We start from the raw sequence: 27201 nt of genomic DNA, 5'->3' as shown, positions 1-27201 counted from the left end.
ACAGCCCTAGTAATAGTAATACTATTACTAATAGTATTATTACTATTACAATAAACTAATTACGATTAGTTATTACTAACTAATAGTAACATTACATTACTCAACACGAACGGCCAAACAATTAAAAAAAACATGTTACCAACATTTTAAAAAGTATGTAATAATATTGTTTTGATGAATTAAAAATACGTGTATAAAATAAGTTGTTTTTCAAAGGAGAAAGCAGTCACTGAAGTATATTCCGCCCTCTGCCGGCCAACTCGCTTCACTGCAGTATCGAGTTCCTGGTTCACGCTCTCGGCGACTGGAGCACCACGCAGCATCAACTTTTTAACAATGCAAGTAGTTGGGTGTTAGCTTCTCAAAAAAGACTTTAAGCGAGCATAGCGTTCATATATATATACTGTTAGTGGCACACATCTTTGCCGGGGAATGATTGTGTAGACTTGTGCAGGTTTCGCTCAGTAGACTACCGAGCTAAGCTAGCAGACTCGCTAGCTAGCTTAGCTACATTGCGATTCAAAATGACTAACTCCTGCGCTGCAGCCAACTGTGATTACGAGCAAGATGGACCCGACCACGGCACTCCACTTTTCAGCTTTCCCTCGGACCCGGAGCGGTAAGAACGTTTTTATTGCCGGGTTAAATGTGCATGTGGTAGCGAGCTCGCCATAGGAACATGTTAGCTCTTATATGCTAACACTGCTAGCTCAACATGATGTCAGTGACACAACTCAGTTGAAAATGGCGCAGACTCGCCACACTCCCGAAACAAGTCATTGACTGGTCCGAACTGGGAAACTAACATTAACTCGATTTATTGTTCGAATCCTTATATCGTGGTGTTTGACTATGTAATAAAAAAAACAATAGAGACCGTAATTGTAAACTTTTGCTTTAGTAAATGATATTTCTATAAACGACACCTAGCGTCCCTGCGCGGTAACTTAGCTTAGCATAGCTATCACCTTGTTGAACAACTTTTAAACTGAGTTAAGAATTTCACCTTTTATAAATATATTAATTTTTTAAAATGTGATAAAGAAGAATAAAACGGGATAGAAATTAAGCTGTTACAGCTGGGTTGTCCAAAGTGCGGCCCGGGGCCATTTTTGGGCCGCACCTTTTTTTTTGCTTAATTGTCTCTGGGAATATTGTTATAATTAATTTGTTAATAATGACCTATCATTTGCCCCGTAATGACAGATAAAAAGACTTTTAAAAAACATCCAGTTTTATGTAAATTTAAATTTATTTGCTTTATGTTTTCAGCTGCAAACAATGGTTAGTTAACTGTTGTCGTGAAGATCTGGCATCACAAGCTCCGGAGGAACTGCACAAACTGTACAAAGTTTGTGCAAAACACTTTGAGCCTTCGATGATCTCCCAAGAGGTAAAAAGAGGCAACGTTTTTAAATCCAAGTTGTTTTCATATTTTTTTTTTTAATCATGTTTCCAAAGTATGAGATTCCGATTTGTTGTTTTCCCAGATTTCCTGCGCTTGTGTCTTAAGCGAAGATGCTGTTCCGACAATATTTGACTTTGCTACGCCGACAAATAATGACTCGACGTGCAGCAGGAAACGTGCAGGAAGCCCTGTAAGTGTGGCGGCCATCATTGCATTTATTCTAATAGTTTAGTCAAAAATAACCGTTTCGTCATTTTGTTCAATTTAGGCGGAAGAGGAACCCGCTGTGAAAAAGTGTCCCGGAGGTAATATTCATTGCATTATTGGAGTAAAGTATTACTGGGTTTAGTATTACTCACTTCTGTGCTGTTTCTCATCAGATAATACAGCAACACCAAAACCGACTGAGGAAATCGAAGCTACTGTTGATGACAGCCTAACGCCCGAAGAACCGAAAGAGGATCCCGGCGTCTCGAAAGCTAAAGACACTCTCACCGCTTATTTCAAAGAGATTCTAGCGCTGACTGGATTCAGCATCAACGGCGCCAATATCAACACCGACGAACCCACCGGCGAATCACGTCAACATTCGCTGAAGAAATTATGCGCAGAGAAAATCGACAAACAGGAAATCCTCCAGTTCAGCGAGAACCTAATGAGAGCGGAGATCCAAAACACACTGAGACACGCCCGGTTCTTCTCTATCATGCTCCAAGATGTGACTAATATAGACGGGAGAGAGCAGATCCCGATTTTTATTCGATCCGTCACCGAGGTTGGGCTCCCGCAAAAACACCTCGTTGGATTCTTGCCTTGTGACTTGAACGCAGAAAATCTGTTTAACTTTCTTTTATCGGAATTGAGAGAAAAATGGGGTTTAGGGATGGAGCACTGCAGAGGACTCTCGTATCTGGTGACCGGACGCATGTGTCAAACTATGCGAGATCTCACTTGTAAGATTTTACTGGAGTTTCCGCAAGTGGTTTTATCGCCAAGTGACCCGTATGCATTCAATATATGGATTATACGCTGCATGCCCGTTCCCACGATTCAAAATATTATCGACACTGTAGAAGAGGTAGCCTCGTTACTCCGGGCAACACCGGAGTTGTACAAGAGACTAGAAGGAAAGATTCAAATGATGTACGGGCACATGAAAGGAGAAGTGGACCGAATCAAAGCGATTCTAAGCGTCAACTGGGAATACGGCACCGACGCCTTCCAAACCATGTTAGATATTCTGGAACCTTTCCTCAACTGCATCAACGAGATGATCGCCAAGGTGGACGAAGACACCGCCGAACAAGTCGCCAAACTCAAACCGGTGTTGAAAAATTTCAATTTCATTATGACTTTAGTCGTTCTAAAAAACACACTCTGCTGTGTTAGCATACTCAATTCCAGCCTCAAGGGAATCATTAGCATGAGCAGCACCCTGCAGTACACAATTTCCAATGCCTTAAAGCTGGTAAGCAAGTACCAACAGGAGATTGCGGTATTCAACAAAAAATGGCTTGCGGACGCAGTCGGTCGAGCCAAGAAGCTCGGCGTCGAAGTGATAAAACCGGAATTGGATCAAGGAGACGCAAAAGACACCCCACTAGAGGACTTCTACAGAGAAACCCTCGCTCGGCCTATCTTGCAGTACTTAGTCGCCGAAGTCAACCGAGTGTTCAGTATCGAGATGGTTAGAATTCTCCGATGGCTCTCTCTAGTGCCTTCCTACATGGCCGACCACAGTTTCAGCATTCGTCGGGACAAAGTGGCGGACGCAAATTTGAACAATCTCGCCAGACCCGACACATTCTACGAAGAACTCGGTTGTTGGGAAGTGAAATGGCGGCACGCAAGCAAACGAAGAATCTTGCCGACTACGGTATTCGCTACGCTGAAGATACCGGACATCGGATTTTATCCAAACGTTCAGAGCTTGTTGAGAGTATTGGGGACCGTTCCGTGCATCAACGCCGAGGCGGATGTTTACGGACAGTACAACATGGTACTGGAGCGATGCCACGCGTATCTGAAAGCCACGCCGGAGGACCAGAGACATTGCAGTTCGGCGTACATCTACGTCAACCAGGATGTGCATTTCAGCGTGGAACAAATGGTGGACTCGTACGTCCAGAAGCATCCAGAAATACTGAAGATCTTACAGATTGTGAGTAGTAGATTGGAATTACCACAATTGTAATAGTCAATGATAAATTAAGTGAATGATTATTTGTATTGCAGGATGAAGAAACCCGGAATAAGACCAGCGATGGTAAGCTAATTTATGAAACGATGATTAAATTTGATTATTTTCTGTACGTTTATTTAAAATTTGTTACAGTGACAAGCCAAGAAAACCATTCTGAAAAAGACACTGAAGACGAATTAAGACTGCAGCTAATAAACATGGAGATGGATGCCGAGAGGCTGGTAGAGATGAAGTGCGCCGAGACGGACAGAGAAGCGTTAAAGTCCGCCCTGCAGGCCGCGGTGACCGCCGCGTACAACAGCCAAAGCTGGCAGCAAAGCGAGCTATCCGCCGCTCAGGACGGAGAAGTCGAATACGTCACCAAATCCGAAATGAACGAAGTCCTCACCGTGTGTGAAAATGCCGTCAAAGAGGGAATTCTCACCGAAGTAGGGAATTCGTTCTTTTCCTTGTTCATTGACCGTGTTGTGAAATTTGCCGGGGAGGACTATCTTCCGCTTTTTCTTCGATTTGTTGACAGCTTCGATGTCATGCGTATGGAGTTGTTGGGATTCTTGGAAGCGTCTCTGGATTGCGACGTGATGGTGCAACGGCTTTTGGCGATAGTCACGGAAGAGTGGCGTCTTGATTTGAATAACTGCCGAGGTCAAGCCTACCTCGGATCCGGGAACGTTTCTTACAAACTAAAAGCGTTCGCTTGCAAAGTACAGGAAAAGTACCCGCTCGCTATTAGCACGCACTGTTCTTGCTACTCGTTCAATACGTGGTGGTCAAAATCGACCCCGGTGCCCATTATTAAAAGAGCGCTTGATACATTCGAAGAGGCGGTGATGTTTTTCGGAAGCAGGAGTGCTCTAGAAAAACAGATCGACCACGTAATTGCCTACGGTCTTCGGGAGAGCTACGAAAAGGTCCAAGAACTGCAAGGCACGTTCTGCTCCCTGTGGCACGAAAAACACGATTCTTACGAAGTCTTTGTGCAAATTCTAGAGCCGCTTGTCGAGTGTCTAGAAAAAGTCAAAAGCAGCCCGCAGAGATGGAAAGCGTCAATTTCCGAACAAGCCGGAATCCTCTTAAACAAAGTGATGAAATTTGACTTCATCATTGCGATGGTGGTCCTAAAGAACACGTCGTCTTTTACCAGAGAGTTGAGCGCCGGTCTCCAGAAGGATCATTTCAGCGCCGCGTTCCAACTGTGTCAAATCACCGGAATCGTTGCTACGTTGAACAGAATCAAAACAAGTTTGAAAGTGTTTCACCAGAATTGGTTCGACGAGGCTTGTGCAATTGCGCATAGTCTAAGGGTGCCCGTTGAAGTGCCTGAAAAGTATTTACCCAGGGACAACATGATCAAGCCGCTAGGTTTTTACAGAGATAGCTTAAGCGTGCCGCTCGTCGATAACCTCATCAATGCGGTGAAGGATCATTTTTCCGAGGATCACAAAGAAGCTCTCAATTTCCTGTCCTTGGTTCCTTGCTTGGTGACGGTGAGCTACATGTTTGAGAGCTTAAAGTCAAAGCCGCCTCTCTACAGCAGCGATCTTCCCGATGCCGACAACTTCTTCACTGAACTCTGCTGTTGGAGAGTAACATGGAAAACCAAAGTCGCATCCGTGACTATTCCCAAATCAATATTCCACACATTGCGTCTGCCGGTCATGCAGTACTTCGGCAACATCAACGCGCTCCTGAGGATTATGTCCGTCTTACCCAGCACCGCCCTTGAGGACTGTGGCGTTGTCATGCGACACAAGAAGTTCCAAGAGTACTTGAGGAACACTAATCCCAAAGACCGGTCCCCGTGTTTGGCTGTGCTACAGGTGGGCACAGATTTCAGCCGAGACCTGGATCGCATGGTGAGCCAGTGTTTGAAGGTGACGCCACAAGCCCTGGAGGGTATCTGTTTGGTGAGTACTACGAGTACACAGAATAGATTCAACTGTGTTGTTATGATCTTGTATTCCAATATTCCATGTACATCTTCATCAGCATATATTATATCAGCCAATATTGTTGCTCAAGAACCCCAGCGCATTAGCTGTACAGACAAAAGTTTCTATAGGATTTATCGTTCCTTCCTCGCTAACCCCTTATGTTGTTTACGTTTTACGTCAAAAATCACAAAATTCAAACACTGGCCCTTTTTAGGTGCTTCTCAGGCCCCTGTTGAGTGTGTGTTAGGTTTCCCGTGTTTTTTTTTTATTTTTACCAGAAATGTGCATTAGCAGCATGTTGGAAAAAAAACCTGAAAAAAACGACTTACTAACCCCTTACGTTTTTTGTCAAAAATCACAAAATTGAATTTTACTATCATCTGACTATTACAATAATGCGATTTCCACAGTGTTCATTCATTCATTCATTTTCTACCGCTTATCCTCGAGGGTTGCGGGGGGTGCTGGAGCCTATCCCAGCTGTCTTCGGGCGAGAGGCGGGTTACACTCTGGACTGGTTGCCAGCCAATCACAGGGCACATATAGACAAACAACCATTCACACTCACATTCATACCTATGGACAATTTGGAGTCATAAAAATTGGAGTCAAAAATTGTCAAAGAGGTCAACAGTCTGACACACTGTGTCATCTTTCAAAGAACACATTACTAACAGCACTAAATTCATAACACACCAACTTAACACTCAAATCATTCATTCATTCATTTTTGTACCGGTTATCCTCACAAGGGTCGCGGGGGTACTGGAGCCTATCCCAGCTGTCTTCGGGCAAGAAGCGGGGTACACCCTGGACGGCATATATAGGCAAACAACCATTCACACTCACATTCATGGCCAAATAACCTAGCATGTTTTTGGAATGTGGGAGGAAACCGGAGTACCAGGAGAGAACATGCAGACTCCACACAGAGATCACAGAGAGTGAGATTGAACTCGAGTTTCCTAGCTGTGAGGTCTGCGCGCTAACCACTCGTCCGCCATTTTAACATTTAAAAAATGTTAACTCTTGGGTAGATCATAATTGCTTTGTTCGATTGATGATAACTCACATATGCTAAATTTGTTTATATGCTTTGACAGGATAAGGAATCCAAAACCTTCACCAGGAATTCCGACAACAACATGGAAGGTACGGTCTTTTTTGAAAAATAACAATAGTAATGACTCTAAAATGTGCTCCCTATTTCTTTCAAATGCAGTCGATGAGTCCATCAAGGAGGAAAACGACAATGACGAAATTCAACAGTGTTCGGACATAAAAGAAGGCCCGCAAATAACGGATGACAATTGCCATGTTGGAGATAACCGGGAAAGTCTGGCCACCGTTTTTCGACTGGCCGCGCTTCTGGGAAAAAAAAACACCAGCATCACGTCTCTTTCTGAAGACGAACGAGAGTATTTCACTCAGGAGCTCAACATGTGCCACTGGTTCAAGAAGAAGGACGACAACAAATCCGCGCCATCGATAAGCGAAGCTGAAATTGTCAAGTTACTCGCGGAGGGAATGAGAGACGCGGTACTGAAAGAGATAACGGAATCGCCGTTCTTCTCGCTTATCACCGACCGACCTGTAAAAATCGCCGACGAGACTCACGTACCCGTTTTTGTCAGGTACGTTCGAGAATCTGCTCCGAAAGTCGAGCTGATGGGCTACTTGTTATACGAAGAAAACTGCGACGTCGATACTCAAGCAAAGAAGCTAGCTAAAGTCATCACGGAGGACTGGGGATTACCGATGTCCCGCTGTCGAGGTCAAGCGTTCATGCACTTGGGTTCCGGGTACGAAAGTCTTAGGAAATTGTCTTTGGATTTCCTGAAGAGTTACCCGCTATGCGTCGTGACTCCTAGCGAGTCCTGCGGCCTCGCCAGTTGGCTGGTCGGAAGCCGACCTTGCTCTTTAGTCGCAAAAGTACTCGATATCACTGAAGACTTGCTAATGTTCTTCGATCGATCCCCGTCTCTGGAACGAAAGTTAGCGCAGGCGCAGGATGGGCTTTTGAATATGCCGAGGGAGGCCTTGGAGGAAATTCCCGAGACGTGTTGCTCGAGATGGAAAAGACGAGAGGACTACTTTGACATTCTCGCCGACACGTTGGAGGACATTCTCAGTTGCTTGGATGCCGTCGGTTCCACCGTCAAAGGCGCCATGTCGGTGCACGCGCAAGTTCTCGCAGCTGCTTTAAGAACCATGGATTTCATCGTCACCCTCGTGATCCTCAAGAACGCTTGCGCTCCTCTTAGTAGCTGTAGCGTCGTATTCCGCTGCGGAAACCCTGCTGATATTCTTTGCGAAGTGGAGAAGATCCCGGCGATCATCGAGAACCTCAATAAAATGTTGGAAAACATCAGCGCCGTCCACGCCGCTTGGTTCGAACAGGGGTTCCAGTTAGCTACCAAGCTAGCACCCGAGCAGGTCGGCTTTCTTCAGGAGACCAGCGACTACGATTCCTCAGAGGTGCACTACAAAGAGAACCTCAGTATTCCGCTTCTCGGAAAACTCATCGATGAAATGAAGTACAGTTTCTCGGATAGCCACTTGAAAGGACTGTCCATCCTGTCCTTGCTACCGTCCTGCAACCCTCAACCGTTTTTCCCAGAGAACCCGGAAAAGCCTTTCAGCTGCTACTTAACCGATCTTCCGGAAGCAGACACACTGGAGCAGGAACTCAACGCCTGGGCCGCCGTATGGGGGGACAAAGACCAGGACGTCTCTCCTCCGACATCCATCGCCGAAACATTAGTCCACCCGGAGTCAAAGAACCACCCAAGAGTTAGCTTACTGCTTCGGCTCGTAGCCGTGCTCCCCAGCGTCGGAATCGAATGCGACCTGATGAAGACCACTTTGAATTCCATGAGAGATCTGATAAGGAATACCGTTTGCAAAGGGAACAGGATGGTTCGAGTGATGCTGCGCTCTCACGACGCAACACTCCGGAGGCTGCCCGAAGTCGTCGCCAAGTGTATCGAGGTTGATCCGGACAGCGGTCCGCGTCTTTCACAGGTACTTCAGTTTTCCAGGTCTTTGGTTTTTTGGAGTCAATGCCCGTAAGCACTGCTTAATGTCTGTTGGTTTTGTAGGTCTTGGAGACTTTACGGGGACTACATTTGGACAGGGGTAAGTTTGATTCCCCAGTCTCACCATTGGGAATTCCGTGTTTTATCATATATGTGAAACCGGTCTAATGTGTCTAATTTGTCGTTAGGGAGCATCAACCAAGAAGGTTCAAACCAGGAGACGCCAACAGAACCCGATACGACCGGCGCTCCTACGGGCACAGATACTGAAGCGGTCCCGGAACCCGGTCCAGGACCGAGACAACCACTGTCCTTTTACGAGCCGCAGATCCGCGAAGAAATCATCAAGGAACTCTGGGATTCGCAGTTCTTCACCATCATCACCGAGCAGTTCGTTGACATCAGCGGCAAGGTTTACGTCCCGCTGTGCATCAGGTACTTGAACAAGGACGACATCCAATGTGAAGAAACGCTGGCTTTCATTCCTCTTGTCGGAGACTCCGCCGTCCTCTCCGAGTCTATCGAGACGGCGTTGTCGGAAAAATGGGGCCTCAACATGGCGTACTGCCGAGGACAGACGCTGCTGAGCGTCGGCGAAGTCGGAGCTCAAATGAGAGTCGTGAGCTCGGCGCTCGCCGAGAAGTACCCTCAAGTCGTGAGAACCGTCAGCTCCAGTTTGTCCTTCAATTCGTGGCTGGCGAAGTCCTCGCCGACGGAAGCAGCCGCAGACGCAACGGTCCGGATCGACCAAATTCTACACTGGCTAACCGCCGACGCGGAACGGCAAAATAAACTGGAAGAGATGATCCTCCTGGTTTTCCAGCACAACGAAGCCAAGGGGAACGAGCTGAGGGACAAGCTCACCAAGACGTGGGAGAAGAGTCACGACATGCATAAAGTCATGGCGGACATCATCGAAGCCGTCCTGCTCTGCTTAAGCCAACTCAAACATCACGGAGACGTTTCGGACCGACGACAAGCGTCACGGTTTTTTGACGCCATCACGAACTTTGAGTTCATCCTGTCCTTGGTGGTTCTCAGAAACGTTCTCTGTGCCACCAAGAAGCTGAGTCAGTCCCTGCAGGGAAAACCCTTGGACATGTTGCTCGCCGTGAACGGTTTGCCCGATGTCACCGCGTCTCTCAGGGAATTGAAGACCGACATGGACGCGCGTCACAAAGCGTGGTTCGACGAAGCCGTGGCGCTCGCGGTTAAACTCCACATCCCGATGTTGCATTCGGTTCTCTTGGAACCTTTGAGCGATTTCTACAAACGTGCGCTCAGTTTAAAATTTGTCGAGCACTCGTTACTCGAAATCGACGAGCTCTTCACCGAAAAGGTCCTGGATACGTTGAGGTGTCTGGAGATTGTGCCTTACGCAATGTCCAAAGTCCAAACCAGCACCCTCAGCGGTCTCGTGCTGCGCCTGTACAAGGAAGACCTCCCCGACGAGGCCTCCCTCGACAACGAGATCAACACGTGGAAGGAGAAGTGGTTGGACCCCCTGGCGGGTTACCTTCCCACCACCGTGCTCGATGCCCTCAAAACATCACAGATCAGAAGCTTCAGCAACATCGAGACTCTGCTCCGACTTCAGGTCATTTTGCCCTTTTCAAGACGGGAGAGTAATTTCAAGCAAGGAAAAAGAAGCTTACAGGAATTTCTACAGCAGGAAAAGAGATCTTTCACCGAGCTACATCCTCTGTGAAGCTGCAAGGTCTTCCATCATGGAGGTGGTGATTTCCCACCACATTTGAGTTCCGTAATCAACATTTCTATGTATATTATTGATTATGAATTTCTTTTCCATTTGTTGATAGTCTACAAACCGAGTTTTTTTTTTTTATATATATATTTCCCCTTTTCTGTAGTTTGTACAGTCGTACTGGTCAGCGGGACCAACATGGCGTAAACAAAAGTCAGGTGAAAAGCAAAGAAAAGCAATGTTTCATTGATGGTTATCAATGCTGGTGTGCCTTGATATAACAAAAATATTTCCTAAAAAAAAAATGTCCCATTAGTGTCGTCATTACCAAAAATTGACATGGCTGGCATCAGTATCACCTTTTTATGACTTCTTTTACTACGAAACGTCACCCTTTTTACCTTTTTCTTGTGCACACATTTGAAAATGCTTTGTTGCGTCATGTTCTGATGGGTTGCCATGTCTTCTGTCACATTTGCTGTAAACCTAGCTTTTAAAGAATGTCTCCTTGATATGGAAAATCTTCTATATATATTTGTCAAAAAAAGTAATAAAAGTTGTCCAAAAAGAGCCATTGTGGTGTTTGTTTGTTCTGGATATTGAAGTCGGTACTGGAATTAGACGCAAGGGGGCGCTGTGAGACTGCAAGTTGCATTAGCTCAATCGGTGGGAATCTGCTAATGAGTAAGCGTTTGATATATTTGCTCTTTTTGACGTATACACGTGGAAACATTTTTTAAATATATATTTCACGCGTGGTCGTATTAAATTATTCATAAGCTAACATAATATCATACCTTAGAAGAAATAAGCAACCGGAACTAAATATGCACCGGAAATACTACGGCAAACCCATTGAGACGCTCGGCTCTCAGCGGAAGTGACGCCTGAGAGACCAGGCCATTAGAGACAGTTATGCTAATCCGGCAAAACAGTGAACGGATAAAAAAAAACAATAATTGTGAATACATTTAAAGCAATAAACTTAATAAATTGTTTAAAAAAAGTTGACATCCATTGTATCATGGATTGTCTTGGGTGGTTTAAATTAATTGTTCGAATGTAGCACCAAGTTAACTACAGTCGTAAGGTAAATTAGCTTAAATAGACTACCAATATGGCGGACGAGGTACGCAAGCGCAGTAGCTGATGTTGACAGATTTGGTTGCCACAGTGACGAAGGAGGGAACAGGAATGAGAATAAAAGCACCAACATATTGTTGACTGCCAGTCATGTCAGTATGAATATATAATGTAATTATATGCATTTTGTCCATATCTGGTAACAATTTTGTAACATATGTAAGACTTTATTCTCATTAATTTCCGTAATTTTCTCATAAATTCACAACTTTATTCTCATAAATGCTGCATGTTAAAAAGGGATGTTCTGCAGGAATATACACATATATATACTATATATATATATATATATATATATATATATATATAGTGAGGACAGAGTCTTCCTCTGTTGTCCAGCCTCCATTGAAGGACCACATGACCTGTTCCATCTGTCGCTTGAAAGGCTTCTCTCCTCAAAAGCACACAACATAAGAAGGAATTCGAAACAAATGGCGTATAAAAGACCGGTCTTTGTGGGTCCGATCTTGCTTTGTGTTTTCTCTTTGGCGTTCCCCGCCGTGTGCTTCAGCAGACACTGAAGGAAAATGTTATTTGTAGCTGTCACTCATTCTTCTCCAGGCCTAATTTGACCCCTTTTTACCACCTCTGTTCTTTCAAATTACAAATAATTTGAAAAATATATTTAAAAGTGAATAAATTAAATGAAAAGAAAATACACTGAATATAAACAATATATACAAAATAACTCAATTTTATAAAAAATAAAATATATGATACATATACTTAATAAAAAATATATTAAAGTTAATCATTTAAATAAGAACATGTTTATGGGGCTGCACGGTGGTTGAGTGGTTAGACCTCACACCCGAGTTCAATTCCACCCTCGGCCATCTCTGAGTGGAGTTTGCATGTTCTCCCCGTGCATGCGTGGGGTTTTTCCGGGTACTCCGGTTTCCTCCCACATTCCAAAAAACATGCTAGGTTAATTAGTGACTCCAAATTGTCCATAGGTATGAATGTGAGTGTGAATGGTTGTTTGTCTATATGTGCCCTGTGATTGGCTGGCCACCGGTCCGGGGTGTACCCCGCCTCTTGCCCAAAGACAGCTGGGATAGGTTCCAGCACCCTAATGAATGAATCTACCTCAGGTTTTAAAGAAGATCTATACAAATCTGGTGCAACAATTGCACAAAATAGACTTTTATAGCATTAAATACCTGCAAAAAGAAACCAGTGAAAAGTAATGGACAGCAAATGGCTGAGCACAGAGCAAACAGCACAGAGCAAACAACAAACAGCATGGCCATCTTGCTTGCTGTTTGTCTCTTATATGCCAGCTCCACCTGATTGGCAATTAGATCCCCACCTGGGATGCATCTTCCCAGGTGTGTCACATTCCTAATTACAGACATCAAATCAACAGTTTCTGAAAATCCAGATTTTTTTTCCAGACTTTAGAAACACAAAAAGTTAACACAAAGTCTGCAGATCCCTTTTTTCACTGACTGACTTTGAAGGTGTCGTCCCTGTTATGTTCCTCGGAAGGTTGAGATGTGAGGAAAATCAAAGGCTTGTGTGTTGACCTCAGCTCAGGAATGAAGAGTCTGAGTGTAAAAAATCTCTCTGAACGCAAGCCCCCCCACCCAACCCGTCCTGCCGGGAGCGCCACACCGCCGCCCACACACGTAACAATCTGTGCCCGTTCGCAGTTGACTGTCACATCGAGACGCATGTGTGGACCCACCACAGAGAGCTGGAACCCACACTCGCTGGACACAACATGAGGTACAATGTAGCACCTTTATGAAGATACATATCATAGTACCGTTATTTACCTGAAGTCCTTCATGTTAGCAAACAAGCTCACTTTGCTAAGTGAACGTTTCCCACAGCTCACTAATAGCGTGACGCAAAACCGAGAACGCAAACACTAAATCCACACCAAAAACGGTCGTGGTTTTGTTTGTTCCGTGAATGCAACGTACGTTAAAAGTCACACCGAAGTATGTTGGGTTTTGTTTACAATTCAGAACAGAACCTGAAGTACACATGGACCACTTGGATACATTTTGAATAAGGAAAGATGCCAACACCGATCAATAGATGTTGTGTAATAGATGACAAAGCAACCGAGGGAATGATCCGCTTAGTCTTTCAGTGGAACAAGGCAGTGATAGTAATCAGCCGCTCAACCTGGAGATGATGCTCGCTCTGCTTTGGATGACGTCCTTGATGGAAAGGAGTCTCCTCAGATGTCAGGCTGTCCGGCTCACGGCCAATTTGCAAGTTGTCAGATTCTTAGGATGCAAGGAAATATGGGTTTGGAAAAATATCAAATTTCAGGAAAAGTGGGAACGAGGACAGCATGAATGTTTTGACGGAGATTAAAGTTTTATTGTAGGAATGGTTTGAATCGGTTGAAAAATGCGGAACTGGTAAAAATGTTCAAGATGGAAAAAGGGAAAAGTGTTTGGAAAAGTGGAATTTCAGGAAAAGTGGGAATTTTCAGGATGTTGACGTTAGCTTGAATGTTTTGCTGTAGGAAGGGTTTGAATTAGTTGAAAAAATTTGCAAGTAGTCAGAATCTTGGGATGCAAGAAAATATGGGTTTGGAAAAATATAAAATTTCAGGAAAAGTGGGAACGGGATGAATGAATAGCATGAATATTTTAACTGAGATAAATATTTTCTTCAAGAAAATATTTGATTTGTTTCCGTGAATCAAATGGAATTTCTGGTTGGTCAATGTGGAATTTTTGGGAAAATGATACATAGTCAAAGTAGTTTAGGAATTTCGGAAAAAGTGGTAATTTGTTGAAAATAGCTTGTTGTTGTTTTACTGAGGTAAATGCTTTGTTGAAGGTGTGGTTTGGTGGCGAAATGTGCGAGTCGTAAAATTCATAGGATGAAAGACAAATAGTGGTTGGAAAATATGGAATCTCGGGAAAAGCGGGAACTTTATGGATGTTGCACTTAGAATGCCTGAATGTTATGACTGAAATTAATGTTTTGTTGTGGGAATGGTTGGAATCAGTGGAAAAATGTTGAAGTTGTGAGAATTCTAATTGAATTGGTTTTGGGAATGCGGAATTTTATGGAAAGTGGGAATTATGGGGATGTAGAAAATGTATGTACAGTCTGAGTATCCTGCATGAGATGAACGTTTTGACCATGGAGTGATTTGGATCATTTGAGAGTACAAATTCTTTGTCTTAGGAAAATGTGTAAGTTTGGGAATTGTGGGAATTCTGAAAAATATGTTTTTTTTGAGCTAGTCATGCTGTGTTGATGAAAATAGTAAAAAGTAGTTATTGGTAACGTTCCTGATTGATTGATTACAAAAGCGATTGACTATCGTCATACATTCTGAAAGGAATATGTCTCACCGGTGGACCTGGACAAGGTGATCGGGTACCAGGAAGTCTGGACTTCCCTACTGGGACTGCTGCCCAGTGACCTGAACGTGGATTGGATGGACAGCTAGTCTAGCTGCATGCATGTTTTAGTAGAGAATATAGTCGCTCCTTTGTTATGCTAATACTGGTGTGCCATCAAAGTGGGCTGGGAGTACTTCAGAGTACTTTCGGACAGAATCACTCTACTCACCTCACTGTTACCCCCCCCCCTCCTCTCTCTCTCTCCCCTTCTCTCTCTCTCTCATACACCCTCATACACCCTCTCACACTCATAACACGCTGCAGGCTTTGGAGACAAACTTTCATTCTTCCGTTGATAAATCCATGAATCCATACATCCATCCATCCATACAGTACCTGTCTGGAGCTTTCCTTCCTTCCCGTGTTGGATTTACGGACCCATCTTGGTGAAAGGAAATCAGACCACTTTCATTATTCGGATATTGTCGTATTTCTTTCCAATTGCTGTTTGAATCAACCTGGAGAGGAGAGCAGCGACAAAAAGGTGAGCTTGATTTAAGAACAATCAACCATCATAAAACGATGCGTTCACGTCCGTAAAAGGATAATTATTCGAAATAAATATGGTTTGTGTTGTGTAATTTAAACATTAAATTCCGAATCGGTAATTTACCACACACTTATATCACATGATTACGGAATATTTAGCACTATTTTCACCTAATTTTCATGAATTTACAAATCTTAACGCACACTGCTGTAATTTGTGTACTATTTGATGTATACGCTGATAGTCGCGTTAACTCATTATTTCTGACGATGTGCTTCAAAAGGCTATTAGGGCATTACCTTAACTTTTTAGCCTTCTCACTGAAGATGACTTATCTTATCTTATCGTCTTGTGTCGGCATGCTGCTGCAGATTATTCCCGATATGGTGTGTGTTGCTTTTAATGCTTAGTGAAGTCAAAGCAACATGAGGCTGGAAAGATAAACGCACCATTTGCTGACTAACGCAACATAGTCACTGCATACAAAACAACAAGTATTTACGTATTTATATTACGCACTAAATGTTTGACGATTTAGCCCGCAATACTTTGCTGAAAATGTTTGTAATTCTATTATTATTATTAATTGAATGATGATTTTAAAAATATGTGTTATTTTATTGATTATATTTTCAGATATTATTGTGAAATTGTTCACTGTGTTGATACAACTTTCTTTTTTTGTTTGTCTAAAACTTCTAAAGTCATGAACAACTTATGGAAAGCAGGAAGTGAACAAATATAACAGTTACTGATTGTAAAAGTACCAGATGGAGGGGTAGGATTTAATAAGCTTTGCTTCTTCCTACTCCTTTTGGACATGTGGAACTGTGAACTGATTATGTGATGCATTCAATTGTAATCTGATGCATGTTCAAATGAAATAAAACCATTACCATTACCAACTTAAAGGCAAAAAAAAGTCACAAAAGTGTAAACGGTATCGGCGATTTGGATCGATACCAAAATGGGTAGTGTAGTATCGCTCACGTCTGATCCTGAGGAAAGATTTTGGAGTGGTTGTCATGTGACAGTCAGGTGGCTATCCCGGGATATAGCCCCCCCCCCAAAAAAAAAATTTAAGCTTTTTTAGTACAATTAAGTTGCTCCTACTGCATTTTTTTTCATTAATTAATAGCTTTTTTATTCGCTTTAAAATTAAAATTAAAGGCACTAAATTCAATGATTTTTAGTGAGTAAATGTATTTTGCTTCAATTCAAAGTACATTTGTGCGACGTGAATAATAGTATTTTTGAAAAAAAAACATCACAAATGTTCAAAATTCCACATTTCCAGTCCCGAAAAATCCCATTTAAATGAATGAAATGATGGCTTTGACTTCAGCGTTCATCTGCAATTTCCCCACAACTGTTCTCGTCTCATCGAAGATGATTTAGCAGCCGTCACCGACGCATTGCTCTTCTTCCGACAGGCTTTATTTGACGAGGCGAGCCCCAAACATCTCTTTGTATTTCTGAGCGGCCGTCCAACCATGAGGAGGTACTGTCGCGTCCGGCCTCTCGCCGTGCTCGCCGCTCTGCTGCTGTCTCAGGTCTGTTCCGGCATCAAGTGGCTGTAAGTATCCTGTCTCCCGTTTCCTGCTTCAGACGAGGCCGTGAAATGACACAATGTTGCGCGGCACGTTTATAAGATTTTTTTTGTGTGTTTTGTTCCGTGCTCAAGTATCCCATGAAAGGGATGGTAGATTACCCGGCAGGTTCTCCTGCTATGAGAGGAAACCTCTTTAATAACTTGGAGATACTCAGCCAGCATGGTTCCATGATATCGGATCATAATAATAACAGTAATACCTTTAGAAAAGCAAAAACCGGCTTGGCGGAGGAGGTTTGTTGGCTTGCGTTGTGTATCCTTGTAAGGTTACATGTGTGAGAACAAAGCACTAAATGCACATCTGGATGCTTGACATGAACCACTGGCCTTATAGTGAAGTTATGACTTGGAAAACTTTGAGCCGTATCAATTAAAGGGTCGTTCATACAGGAAACAGACTAAAAAGGGTGTCGTTTTGGACCAAACGTGTCTTCTAATGGAGGGGGTGTCCAAAGTGCAACAGTGCAGATGTTTTTTTATTGGGCCACAGCACGAAAAATGTAACTTAACCAGCAAAAATGGAAAATCAGCAGTCATTTTACGAGAATAAAGTCAAAATATTGAGAGAAAATTTGCAATCTAACAAGGAAAAGTCATAAATTTGCAAGCGTAACGAAATAATAGTATCATTATAGTAGAAATGTTTTAAAAAGGCATTATTTTTTGTCGTAACATTACGAAAACAAAGTTATTTTTGGAAAATTAGGTTGCGGAAAAAGTGTCAATGTTATAATATGATGGAAATGAAGTCGTAATTATGAGACGGAAATTTATAAGAAGTTGAAAAATACATTTAAAAGAAAAACAACAAAAACGAAAAAAACTGCAGTAATATTATGAGAATAAAGTCAAAATGTGATGAGAAAAAATCGTATTGTAACGTGAAAAAAATGTCACAATTTTATTAGCTTAAACCAATGCTTCTCGAACAGTGGGGCGGGCCCCCCCCTAATGGGGGCATGACAGAAAATAATTGAGAAGCACTGACTTCAACTAAGACCATTTTAGTACTATAGAATTGAAATATTAAAGAAAAAAAATTGTTGTAATTTTTGGAAAATTAGGTTGCGGAAAATGTGGCAATACTATAATATGATGGAAATGAAGTCGTAATTACGAGACGGAAATTTACAAGAAGAAAGTTGAAATAGTTGGAAAATACATTTAAAATAAACAACAACAAAAAAGGAAAAAACTGCAGTAATATTACGAGAATAAAGTCAAAATGTGATGAGAAAAAAATCGTATTGTAACACGAAAAAAAATTCACAATTTTATTAGCTTAAACCAATGCTTCTCGAATAGTGGGGCGGGGCCCCCCTGATGGGGGAGGGCATGACAGAAAATAATTGAGAAGCCCTGACTTTAAGTAAGATCTTTTTAGTACTGTGGAGTTTAAATATTAAAGAAAAAAATTATTGTAATTTTTGGAAAATTAAGTTGTGGAAAAAAGTTATACGGGGAGCACGGGGAATGAAGTAAAAAAAATACAAAATACACATAAATGCACACACCCACGCATACCATGTGCGCGGCATTGCCGCCCGTTTCGCCTCCATTACACTTCACCAACTTCCTGTTATAGTAGATTAAAAATATTCTCCGGTCGCTTATGCTAGGCAGTATTTCCCATACAATCATTTATTTTTGGAGGCACAGGTGGATTCTAGGTGTCGGTATGCATAGTAACTCGTTCCGAATTCCCATACGGTTCACATTAAACGCAAAAGGAAAATGTTTCTTGAACCTAGCATTTACACTACTTAGTAACGCGATAAAAGTGGCCAAGTATTTGCCGCGGGTGCGGAGATCCAGACATGCAGGCCACCTCCACAAACCTGGTGAGTGTGCAGAACGACTGCAACCTAGGCTTTGACTAGCTGTAGTCATGACTGCACACTCTTCCGTCGTTTAGTACAGCAAGACAAGCAAACTATCTCACAACCACTTCTTCGCTGTAACAATGATAAAGAGAACCAGCCAAGAATATGTCACATATATTTTATGTATCTGCTGCTCATTTTCTTTTGGGATTTTCAACAAGATAAGATGGTTCTTTGCTGTGATGGACGACCAGCTTACTGTAACTCCCTGGCTGAATTCCCACAGTGGACACAAAAACAGCAACCGTCACTACGACATATTAATACTCGCTGTGTTGTTGTCCGCCCCGCCCCGCAGAGCCCTATCGCACACACCCAAGACATTACACATCAACCAGACCCAACACTGTAAGCTGCTGCCCGGCCTGGTGTCCTCCCAAGCTCAGCTGTGCCGCAGCAACATGGAGCTCATGCAAACCATCGTCCAAGCGGCCCGAGACGTCAAGAAAACATGTCAAAAGACCTTTGCTGATATGCGCTGGAACTGCTCCTCCATTGACATTCCCGTCGATGCCTCGAAGTATCGTCCGGACCTCGACCGAGGTAAGGTGCATTCGAATACGATTTATACGGAACGGCTGTAGTTCCGTATAAATTTACTCCACCAAGAATGTGGGATAGAGTTATTGTTTTGATTACGAGTCTGTTAGCAGATGATGCAAAATAACGCCAGTCTTTTGCTCTCCCATGTCCGTTTTTTTATATCGGACGAGGCACAACAGAAGTAGCTCACTCATAAACACATTATAACACACCAGAGAATAAGAAGACGGAGCAGGAGGGATCTCTGTTTCCGACATAGAAACTTTCTCTGTATATTTAGCAAAAAAATCAGACTCCTCTAGATGCAGAATCTCTTGCTTCAGAAAAAATCGTATTGTAACACGAAAAACAATTCACAATTTTATTAGCTTAAACCAAGCTGGGTCCCCCCTGTAGGGGGCATGACAGAAAATAGTTGAGAAGCACTGACTTCAACAAAGATCATTTTAGTACTATAGAGTTGAAATATTAAATTTTTTTTTTTTTAATTAGGTTGCGGAAAAAGTGGCAATACTATAATATGATGGAAATGAAGTCGGAATTACAAGACGGAAATTTTGAAAAAAGAAAAAAGTTGAAAGAGTTGGAAAATACATTTAAAAGAAAACCAACAGAAACGGAAAAAAACTGAAATAATATGAGAATAAAGTCAAATGTGACAAGGAAAAAATTGTATTGTAACACGAAAAAAAATTCACAATTTTATTAGCTTAAACCAGTGCTTCTCGAATAGTGGGACGAGCATCAGAGAATAAGAAGACGGAGCAAAAGGGATCTCTGTTTCCGACATAGAAACTTTCTCTGTATATTTAGCAAGCAATCAGACTTCCTCTCAATGCAGAATCCCTTACTTCAGAAACCGTTAATAAAAATAACTTCAATGCTTCAAGACTGACGGTAATTTTAAAATAGCATAACAAATCCTAATGCCGGCTCCAGCTTTGATGGTAAAGGTAAAAAAATATATATATAATTTGGAAACATCCAACGGGCTGGATTAAAAAGCTCAATAGGCTTTGGTCTAGGGATGCTTTTGATCCAACCAGCTTATGGTCGTTGATGCGTTCTCACCAGACTTCTAGTCCTTCCATGCATCATCAGCAATTGCATCAGTGCTCACATGTGCTGTGACGGACCGTGTTTGATAGATCTATTTTGGAATGGTAAAAATGAAATATAGCCGCTATGAAGACGGACTATGTCTGTTTTGATTTGTTATGCTTTTGTCTTTTGAAGTGTTATCCTGTCATGGGAATCAGTTCCAAGTAACATAACAGCACACACCTGCTTGCCAATCTGCTTGCCAGTGCAGACGTAATGTCAGCTTCATATGAATGTCCGTCTTTTTTTAAAGATTGTACTGCTGAGGTTTGCGTAGTATTTGTCACAGATTCGTGAAACATTCTCTAAATGTCAGTTCTGGTCCTGTTCTTCACCAGGAACAAGAGAAACTGCGTTCGTGTATGCCTTGTCTGCTGCCACCATCAGCCACACCATCGCCAGAGCGTGCACCTCTGGAGATTTGCGACTGTGCTCGTGCGGTCCAATTCCGGCTGAGATCCCCGAGCCCGGCTATCGCTGGGGGGGCTGCGCTGACAACCTGCACTACGGTTTAATGATGGGCTCCAAGTTTGCGGACGCTCCCATGAAGATGAAACGTGCAGGGTCACATGCCAACAAACTGATGCACCTTCACAACAGCGAAGTGGGGAGACAAGTAAGCAAGAAACATAACCACGGACTTAAAAACATAGAACTATGATCCCTATCTAAATATTATTTTCTATGTTGCCAGGTGCTAAGACAGGCATTGGTGATGAAGTGTAAATGTCATGGCGTATCCGGTTCCTGCTCCATAAGAACCTGCTGGAGAGGCCTGCAGGATCTTAGAGAGATCGCTATGGACCTGAAAACCAAGTACCTGTCGGCGACCAAGGTGGTGCACCGACCCATGGGGACACGAAAACAGTTGGTACCCAAAGACATTGACATCCGGCCTGTGAGAGAGAACGAGCTTGTCTACCTGCAGAGCTCCCCGGACTTCTGCACCAAAAACGAAAAACAGGGTTCTGTTGGCACACAGGACAGGTGAGAATCCCTTTCATGTGGCTTTTTGAGCGTGACTTTGAGTCTGAGTGTTGCTGGCTACCAAAACGGCGACTCGGTACTGTAGTTTTTTTTCTCCGCCTTGATGGTACCACTGTGGCGGAGTACCTCAAAGTAACAAGACTTTGGTTGCCCCAATTTTCATTTTTTGGGGTGCCAGTAACAGTAACATTGAATTGTCACTTGAGTTGAGGCACCAATGCCCTGCGTATGTACTACGTAGCCTGGACAAGGTGTTTGGAGGATGAGCTGTTGTCCGGGCAACAAGCCCCCACTCTCCACGCAGTTGGCGAATCCAAGGGAATGACAAGTGTCGATACAGCTCGGGCAGTTGTGTTGCCAGACCGCCTTCGGGACTCCGTCTCCTGATTTTCTGTCTGGGTTTACTCCCATAGCCTTTCCGAAAAGGGGTTTACCGCAAGGCAGCGGTGGTTTTGGAATCAGAGATTCCTTCACCTAGATGGGTTGTCATCCCGGAATGACGCGCCCCATCTGCCCGAAGCAACTGCTTTTAAGGTGCCAGTGACCCGCCTTACGCCCTTTTCTTGTCAGTGGAAACCGTCTCACCGCTTATCCTCATGAAGGTCGCGGGGGTGCTGGAGCCTATCCCAACTGTCTTTGTGCAAGAGGCGGGGTACACCCTGGACTGATCTGCCAGCCAATCACAGGGCACATATAGACAAACAGCCATTCACACTCACATTCATACCTATGGACAATTTGAGTTACAGTCGGTCTCTGCGTTGTTTTTAACACCCGGCCCCTCCCCTTCCAAAACCTCTTCCTAGCTTGACGTTGATGTTCTCTTCAGAGTTTGGCTAAACATTTGCGATAAAAGTGCCTTTACAAATCTTAACCATATGGTAGCAAAATGAACTGAAATGAGCCAGGCTTAAATACCCGCTGCCTCCTGTTGATGTACTGCGAGCTCAATTCCATCACTTGTTAAACACTTGTGGCTTATCATGGCTGCTTTACAATGCCTGACCCACACGGCGGCAAATAGGAAATGACCAATCCTGATTGTCGGGCTTGTCCGCAATGTTGACGTTAGGAAAGTCATGTCCCGCCTGGTGGTACAGTTTAGCTAGTGGGCTGGGCGGGGTGATAACAACCAGAATACTCTGCTTGTCTGAGCATGTGTCACTGAAGAAGGCTACTGTGACTTGGGTCCTTGTCCCTTTATCTGAAACAATGACTAATGTGCTTATTCTTGGGACCGGGAGAACTCCAGCTGATATCGTCTCAAGGGGCGTGCACAGATTTGGAAGCATTTAAAGGTTTTCCGAAAGATAAAGGTTAGCCTACACTATTTTGTAGTAAGTGTGCGAGACTGGTGTGGTGAGAACTTAGCAGGCAGCAAAGAGTCGTTTTGTCTGAGGGTTTTACTCATGCTGAGATCTGGCGGTATCGGAGGAAAAAATATGCAGCGTTATCTTGCAGACTTATTGAATTCTCCAATTTTCTTTCAACACACTGTGGGTAAGGACATGCCTTATCTCCAGACTCGATTCATTCGTCATGGACTGAACGACAACACCAGAGGCGCATTTTGACAATAACAAGTGCAGTTGCGGGAGTTTCTTCACAAATATAAAAAGATTATGTTTCATCTTGTTTGACCACAAATTGCGTGCGAATGCTGGAAGATGCTGTCCTTCAGCCAAAGTGCAGAAGAAAGAGTTAAGGGGGGTCCAAACCTTTATACAGAACACAGAGAACAATTTACAGATGCAGATTGTGTTTGGTGGTTGGGTGCTCGGAGTAATTGTGGGTCAATATTATATTTTAAGGGACCGTCCACAAACAACTATTTACTAATCTGGCATAGTGTGGACGCAAAATTTTTTCAACCCGTTACCCCAAAAAACTTGGGACTGGGGCAGTTTCCGTGAAGAGCCTAATGTTTTTGAACATTAGAAATGACATCCACCGTATGGATGTCATATCAGGTATCATTCAAGTACTTTACAGATAAACAGCAGACATGCTTCATGTCAAGGACACTCACTGGCTGCAATTTTTGCATCCTGATATCGTTGCAACCACATGAACATTCAACGTTAGTGCTTTTGACATATCTCTGTGCCGTGACGTTGGCACACACAACACGATGCGTCAATCTTGATCATGTGGTTGTCTTATTTTAAACCTGTAAAAGTTAGAAAATATCCCCCAGTTTGCCATGTATCACCGCTCATTTGTCACTCACTCTCGGCCACTTGAGGACGGGCTTTATCTGTCTTTACACTTGAATTGACCTTCTGTCTACATTGTTAGGTTTGACATTCACAAGACCCGAAAGCTATCGATACTCCTTTTATAGTCAGTGCTTTATGTAGAGGGAGTAACATGGAGGCAAATTAGGTATGGTGATTAGACTTGAAGACTTCCACTTGACACCTATAGCGTAACAGGTTTGGCTAGTGCGAACACACTAATCCGTGCCCAAGCATGGTCCACTTTTGAACCATTGACGCGATTGCAAGACGGTGCGATTCCATACACACACACACATGCATGCATGCAATTTCGTCACAGAATAACTGCAATGCCATTGCTCCTTGCAGAATCTTAATGATAACCTGACATAATTCATAATGGAAATTATATTCATTCATTCATTTTCTACCGCTTTTCCTCATGAGGGTCGCGGTGAGTGCTGGAGCCTATCCCAGCTGTCTTCGGGCGAGAGGCGGGGTACACCCTCAAAATCAAAAATCTCAAGAGGTCAACGGTTTATGTCATCTTTCAAAGACCACATTACTAACAGCACTAAATTCATCACACAGCAACTTAACACTCGAATGATTCATTCATTTTCTTCCACTTATCCTCACGAGGGTCACGGGGGGTGGTGGAGCCTATCCCAGCTGTCTTCGGGTGAGAGGCGGGGTACACCCTGGACTGGTGGCCAGCCAATCACAGGGCACATATAGACAAACAACCATTCACACTCACATTCATACCTATGGAGTCGCCAATTAACCTAGCATGTTTTTGGAATGTGGGAGGAAACCGGAGTACCCGGAGAAAACCCACGCATGCACGGGGAGAACATGCAAACTCCACACAGATGGCCGAGGGTGGAATTGAACTCTGGTCTCCTAGCTGTGAGGTCTGCGCGCTAACCACTCGACCGCCGTGCCGCCCCGGAAACTATATTGAAAATTCAAAATAATCCAAAAGTCAAACTAGTCATGGTGTGCTAGCATTAAATGACACATCTTTGCAAAACAAAGATGTGTCATTTAATGAATGTGATCAATGCTCTTGCAAATAATTAATGACAACCGCCACCTCGCACAAAATAAATAATTTACCCCCCTCCCTCTCCTAGCCCCCCGGCTAGCATATGTGCTATGACCCCTTGACCCCTATGTCCCATCACCTTTATTCCGCTTTTGCAATTTCTCGGCTTTTCTGGATTATTTCCAGTTAGATTTTTGAGTCATTCTGATTAATTCTAATGTTCTACTGTGACTTTTGGATTATTTTGAGCGCTTCTATTTTATATGCTGTTTATTTGAGACTAAAACGCGACATGACTTCAGAAATTGTGGGCACTAGGCCCGGAAAGATAATAAAATAAATTAATCACACAATAAATGAAAATAAATTGGATCATTTTGCCGGCCTCGATATATTGCCATGTGGATACGTGTCTGTTTTCCTTGTCTCCTGTCTCCAATTTTTTTTTTTAACTTTTCAGTGAAAAATCTCCTCAGTAACATAACACAGGCTTACCACATCATGCCTGGAAATTTTTTCTAATTTTCTGAAAATTTATTTCAAATTAACAGGTCTGTCCAGGCACCGTATGTATGGCCTAATGTAGATCTTGAGGTCTTGTCCTCGTCAGTTCATAAGGACAAGTCAGTTTACGGGCAACTGTACAGAAGTATACCTAAGTCTAAACTATACAACAGTGTGTGGGTGTTTCTGTTTCCCAGCTCCCACAAATATAATAAAGCCGTCTTTCACTCTTAATGACTGTCGTTCTTCCTCCATCCGTCACTCCTGTGGCCGCCATTTACTTTGCTCCATCTCACCATGCTGGTCGTTAACACTCTGCCGTCATAAAACGGAGGCGTAATGTGGAAAGGGCAAACGTAAGAGAGGGGGCCGGCCTGCGTATTCAGCGTGATTTATGGCGGGGCTATTCACGGCCCATTCAAAGACAGCCATCCAAAAGCATGAGCTCAAGACATCGACAAAAGAAAATGAGAGAACGATGAGGGCGCGTTGGTCGGTCGAGAATATTTAAAGAGCCATTGTTGGCGCTTTTTAGCCTGGGAGTCCGAAACATTCCGAATGGAGGCATTATATCTTTTGTGGGAAGTCAAACTGGAAACAGCTTGTCTTTCAAAGAAAGGCGCTCACTCGATCTTCTAACTTTATTTATGCTAATTGCAGGCAGTGTAACAAAACCTCGCTGGGCAGCGACAGCTGTGACCTGATGTGCTGCGGCCGTGGCTACAACCCGTACAGCGAGAAGTTGGTGGAACGCTGCCATTGCAAGTACCACTGGTGTTGCTACGTCACTTGCAGGAAGTGCGAGAAGATCGTGGAGAGATACGTCTGCAAATGAGTGGACCTCACCAAACCGCATTGGAACCAAAGCACTACAAAAAAACAAGAAGGCAAACTAGCCTTCAGCTTTAGCATGTGTATTTCACCATGACATGGTCTAAGTTTTTTGTCATCATCACTTTAGTAGCCAATCTCCAAACTGCCTGTCTGGTTTCCACCGGACTTGGAGAGTGACGACAGTTTATGTGAAGACCACCGTCCTCCTGGGTAGTTGCTTTCTCTTGTTAATGACCATGAATTCCCCCAACGGGGATGAGGGAAGTCTATTTTATTGTAGCTCTAATAAAAAGTAATAATATTGGATTTTTATGCTGGAGGAGAAGGATGGTCTCCCTTCTGGACAGAGACTTATGTTTGGCTTCATTCCTCGCAAATGGAAGGGATTTGTTGGACTCGTGGGACTTTTTTTTTTTTTTTTTTTTTTTAGGTACAGTTGACACTTTTTCCTTCTGCATGAACGGACCGGAGAGGAAAAGGAAACATAAAGGGAACTTAAAGTACTTTTTCAAACACTTTGGACTGACATGGTCCTGCATGTTTCTCCACATGTATGACTTGACTTTATCCCTGTGGACTGAAAGGAGAGCATAAAGGACTTGCAGATTTATCATCCTTGCAGCCAGTTTAAATTGTATTCTATTTTTAGAGCATATGAACGAATGGATTTTGTTAAACCACTTTTGTGTGGATGTACATACTCTTATTTTGTATACTGGAATAAAGATGAGTATTTATAAAATGATTCAATGGTTATTACATTGTCTTTACATCATTTATTTATTTTTATTTTACTTTCTCTTTAAGCATAAGAGTTTATTTAGCGTGTATGTGTGGTCTAAATAAACATGAAGACGAAAAGTAAGTGGATATTCTAAGCCAGGGGTCTCAAACACGCGGCCCGTGGGCCAAATGTGGCCAGCAGGACACTAGTTTGAGGCCCCCGCCTTGATATGAAAGTTTAATGTTAGTGCGGCCCGTGCAAGTTTGATATGGATGCTGTATGGTATCATGTACCCAGAAAAAATTATTACGTTTGATTAATGTTCATGTTAAAGGTTAAATAACTGTTAATAGTTATCCTCCCTATCCGTGTGGAAGTGGTAAGTTTTTGGCTATTTAAGTTGAAAGGAAATACCTTGGAGGCTACCGTTTAGGTCGCT

At 43.1% G+C, this 27201-nt stretch overlaps 2 protein-coding genes across 3 annotated transcripts; both read left to right on the top strand.

Moving 5' to 3' along the window:
- The first annotated feature begins 236 nt into the window (after positions 1-236).
- LOC131138315 (uncharacterized) lies at positions 237-10871 on the top strand. Its single transcript, XM_058087131.2, has 11 exons — positions 237-619; positions 1273-1393; positions 1491-1598; positions 1677-1713; positions 1789-3569; positions 3644-3674; positions 3744-5518; positions 6649-6697; positions 6768-8569; positions 8647-8683; positions 8772-10871. The coding sequence occupies exons 1-11, from the start codon at positions 525-527 to the stop codon at positions 10289-10291; spliced, it is 7356 nt and encodes a 2451-aa protein (XP_057943114.2). The 5' UTR covers positions 237-524; the 3' UTR covers positions 10292-10871.
- Positions 10872-12858: 1987 nt separating this feature from the next.
- Positions 12859-26916, top strand: wnt11 (wingless-type MMTV integration site family, member 11). 2 transcript variants are annotated; one of them, XM_078787746.1, is made up of 6 exons: positions 12859-13162; positions 16738-16880; positions 19098-19342; positions 20782-21059; positions 21138-21430; positions 25865-26916. In XM_078787746.1, the coding sequence occupies exons 2-6, from the start codon at positions 16798-16800 to the stop codon at positions 26037-26039; spliced, it is 1074 nt and encodes a 357-aa protein (XP_078643872.1). In that variant the 5' UTR covers positions 12859-13162; positions 16738-16797; the 3' UTR covers positions 26040-26916. The 2 variants fall into 2 exon arrangements, with proteins under 2 accessions (XP_078643872.1, XP_057943127.2); XM_058087144.2 differs by lacking the exon at positions 12859-13162 and adding an exon at positions 15065-15298.
- Positions 26917-27201: the final 285 nt, after the last annotated feature.

The sequence above is a fragment of the Doryrhamphus excisus genome, linkage group LG21, assembly GCF_037039965.1.
Source record: "Doryrhamphus excisus strain RoL-2023G ecotype Guam linkage group LG21, RoL_Dexc_Guam_v1.1, whole genome shotgun sequence".
NCBI lineage: Eukaryota > Metazoa > Chordata > Actinopteri > Syngnathiformes > Syngnathidae > Doryrhamphus > Doryrhamphus excisus.
Note: the sequence above shows the minus strand (reverse complement) of the source record. Positions and strands in the feature narration are given on the sequence as shown.

Excerpts from the sequence above, each read along its gene's own strand:
- LOC131138315 (XM_058087131.2), top strand. The coding sequence starts at position 525 with ATGACTAACTCCTGCGCTGCAGCCAACTGTGATTACGAGCAAGATGGA. Across the intron at positions 1,394-1,490 it reads CTTCGATGATCTCCCAAGAG|ATTTCCTGCGCTTGTGTCTT; the intron begins GTAAAAAGAGGC and ends TTGTTTTCCCAG. Across the intron at positions 1,714-1,788 it reads TGTGAAAAAGTGTCCCGGAG|ATAATACAGCAACACCAAAA; the intron begins GTAATATTCATT and ends GTTTCTCATCAG.
- wnt11 (XM_078787746.1), top strand. The coding sequence starts at position 16,798 with ATGAGGAGGTACTGTCGCGTCCGGCCTCTCGCCGTGCTCGCCGCTCTG. Across the intron at positions 19,343-20,781 it reads TCGTCCGGACCTCGACCGAG|GAACAAGAGAAACTGCGTTC; the intron begins GTAAGGTGCATT and ends GTTCTTCACCAG. Across the intron at positions 21,431-25,864 it reads TCTGTTGGCACACAGGACAG|GCAGTGTAACAAAACCTCGC; the intron begins GTGAGAATCCCT and ends TGCTAATTGCAG.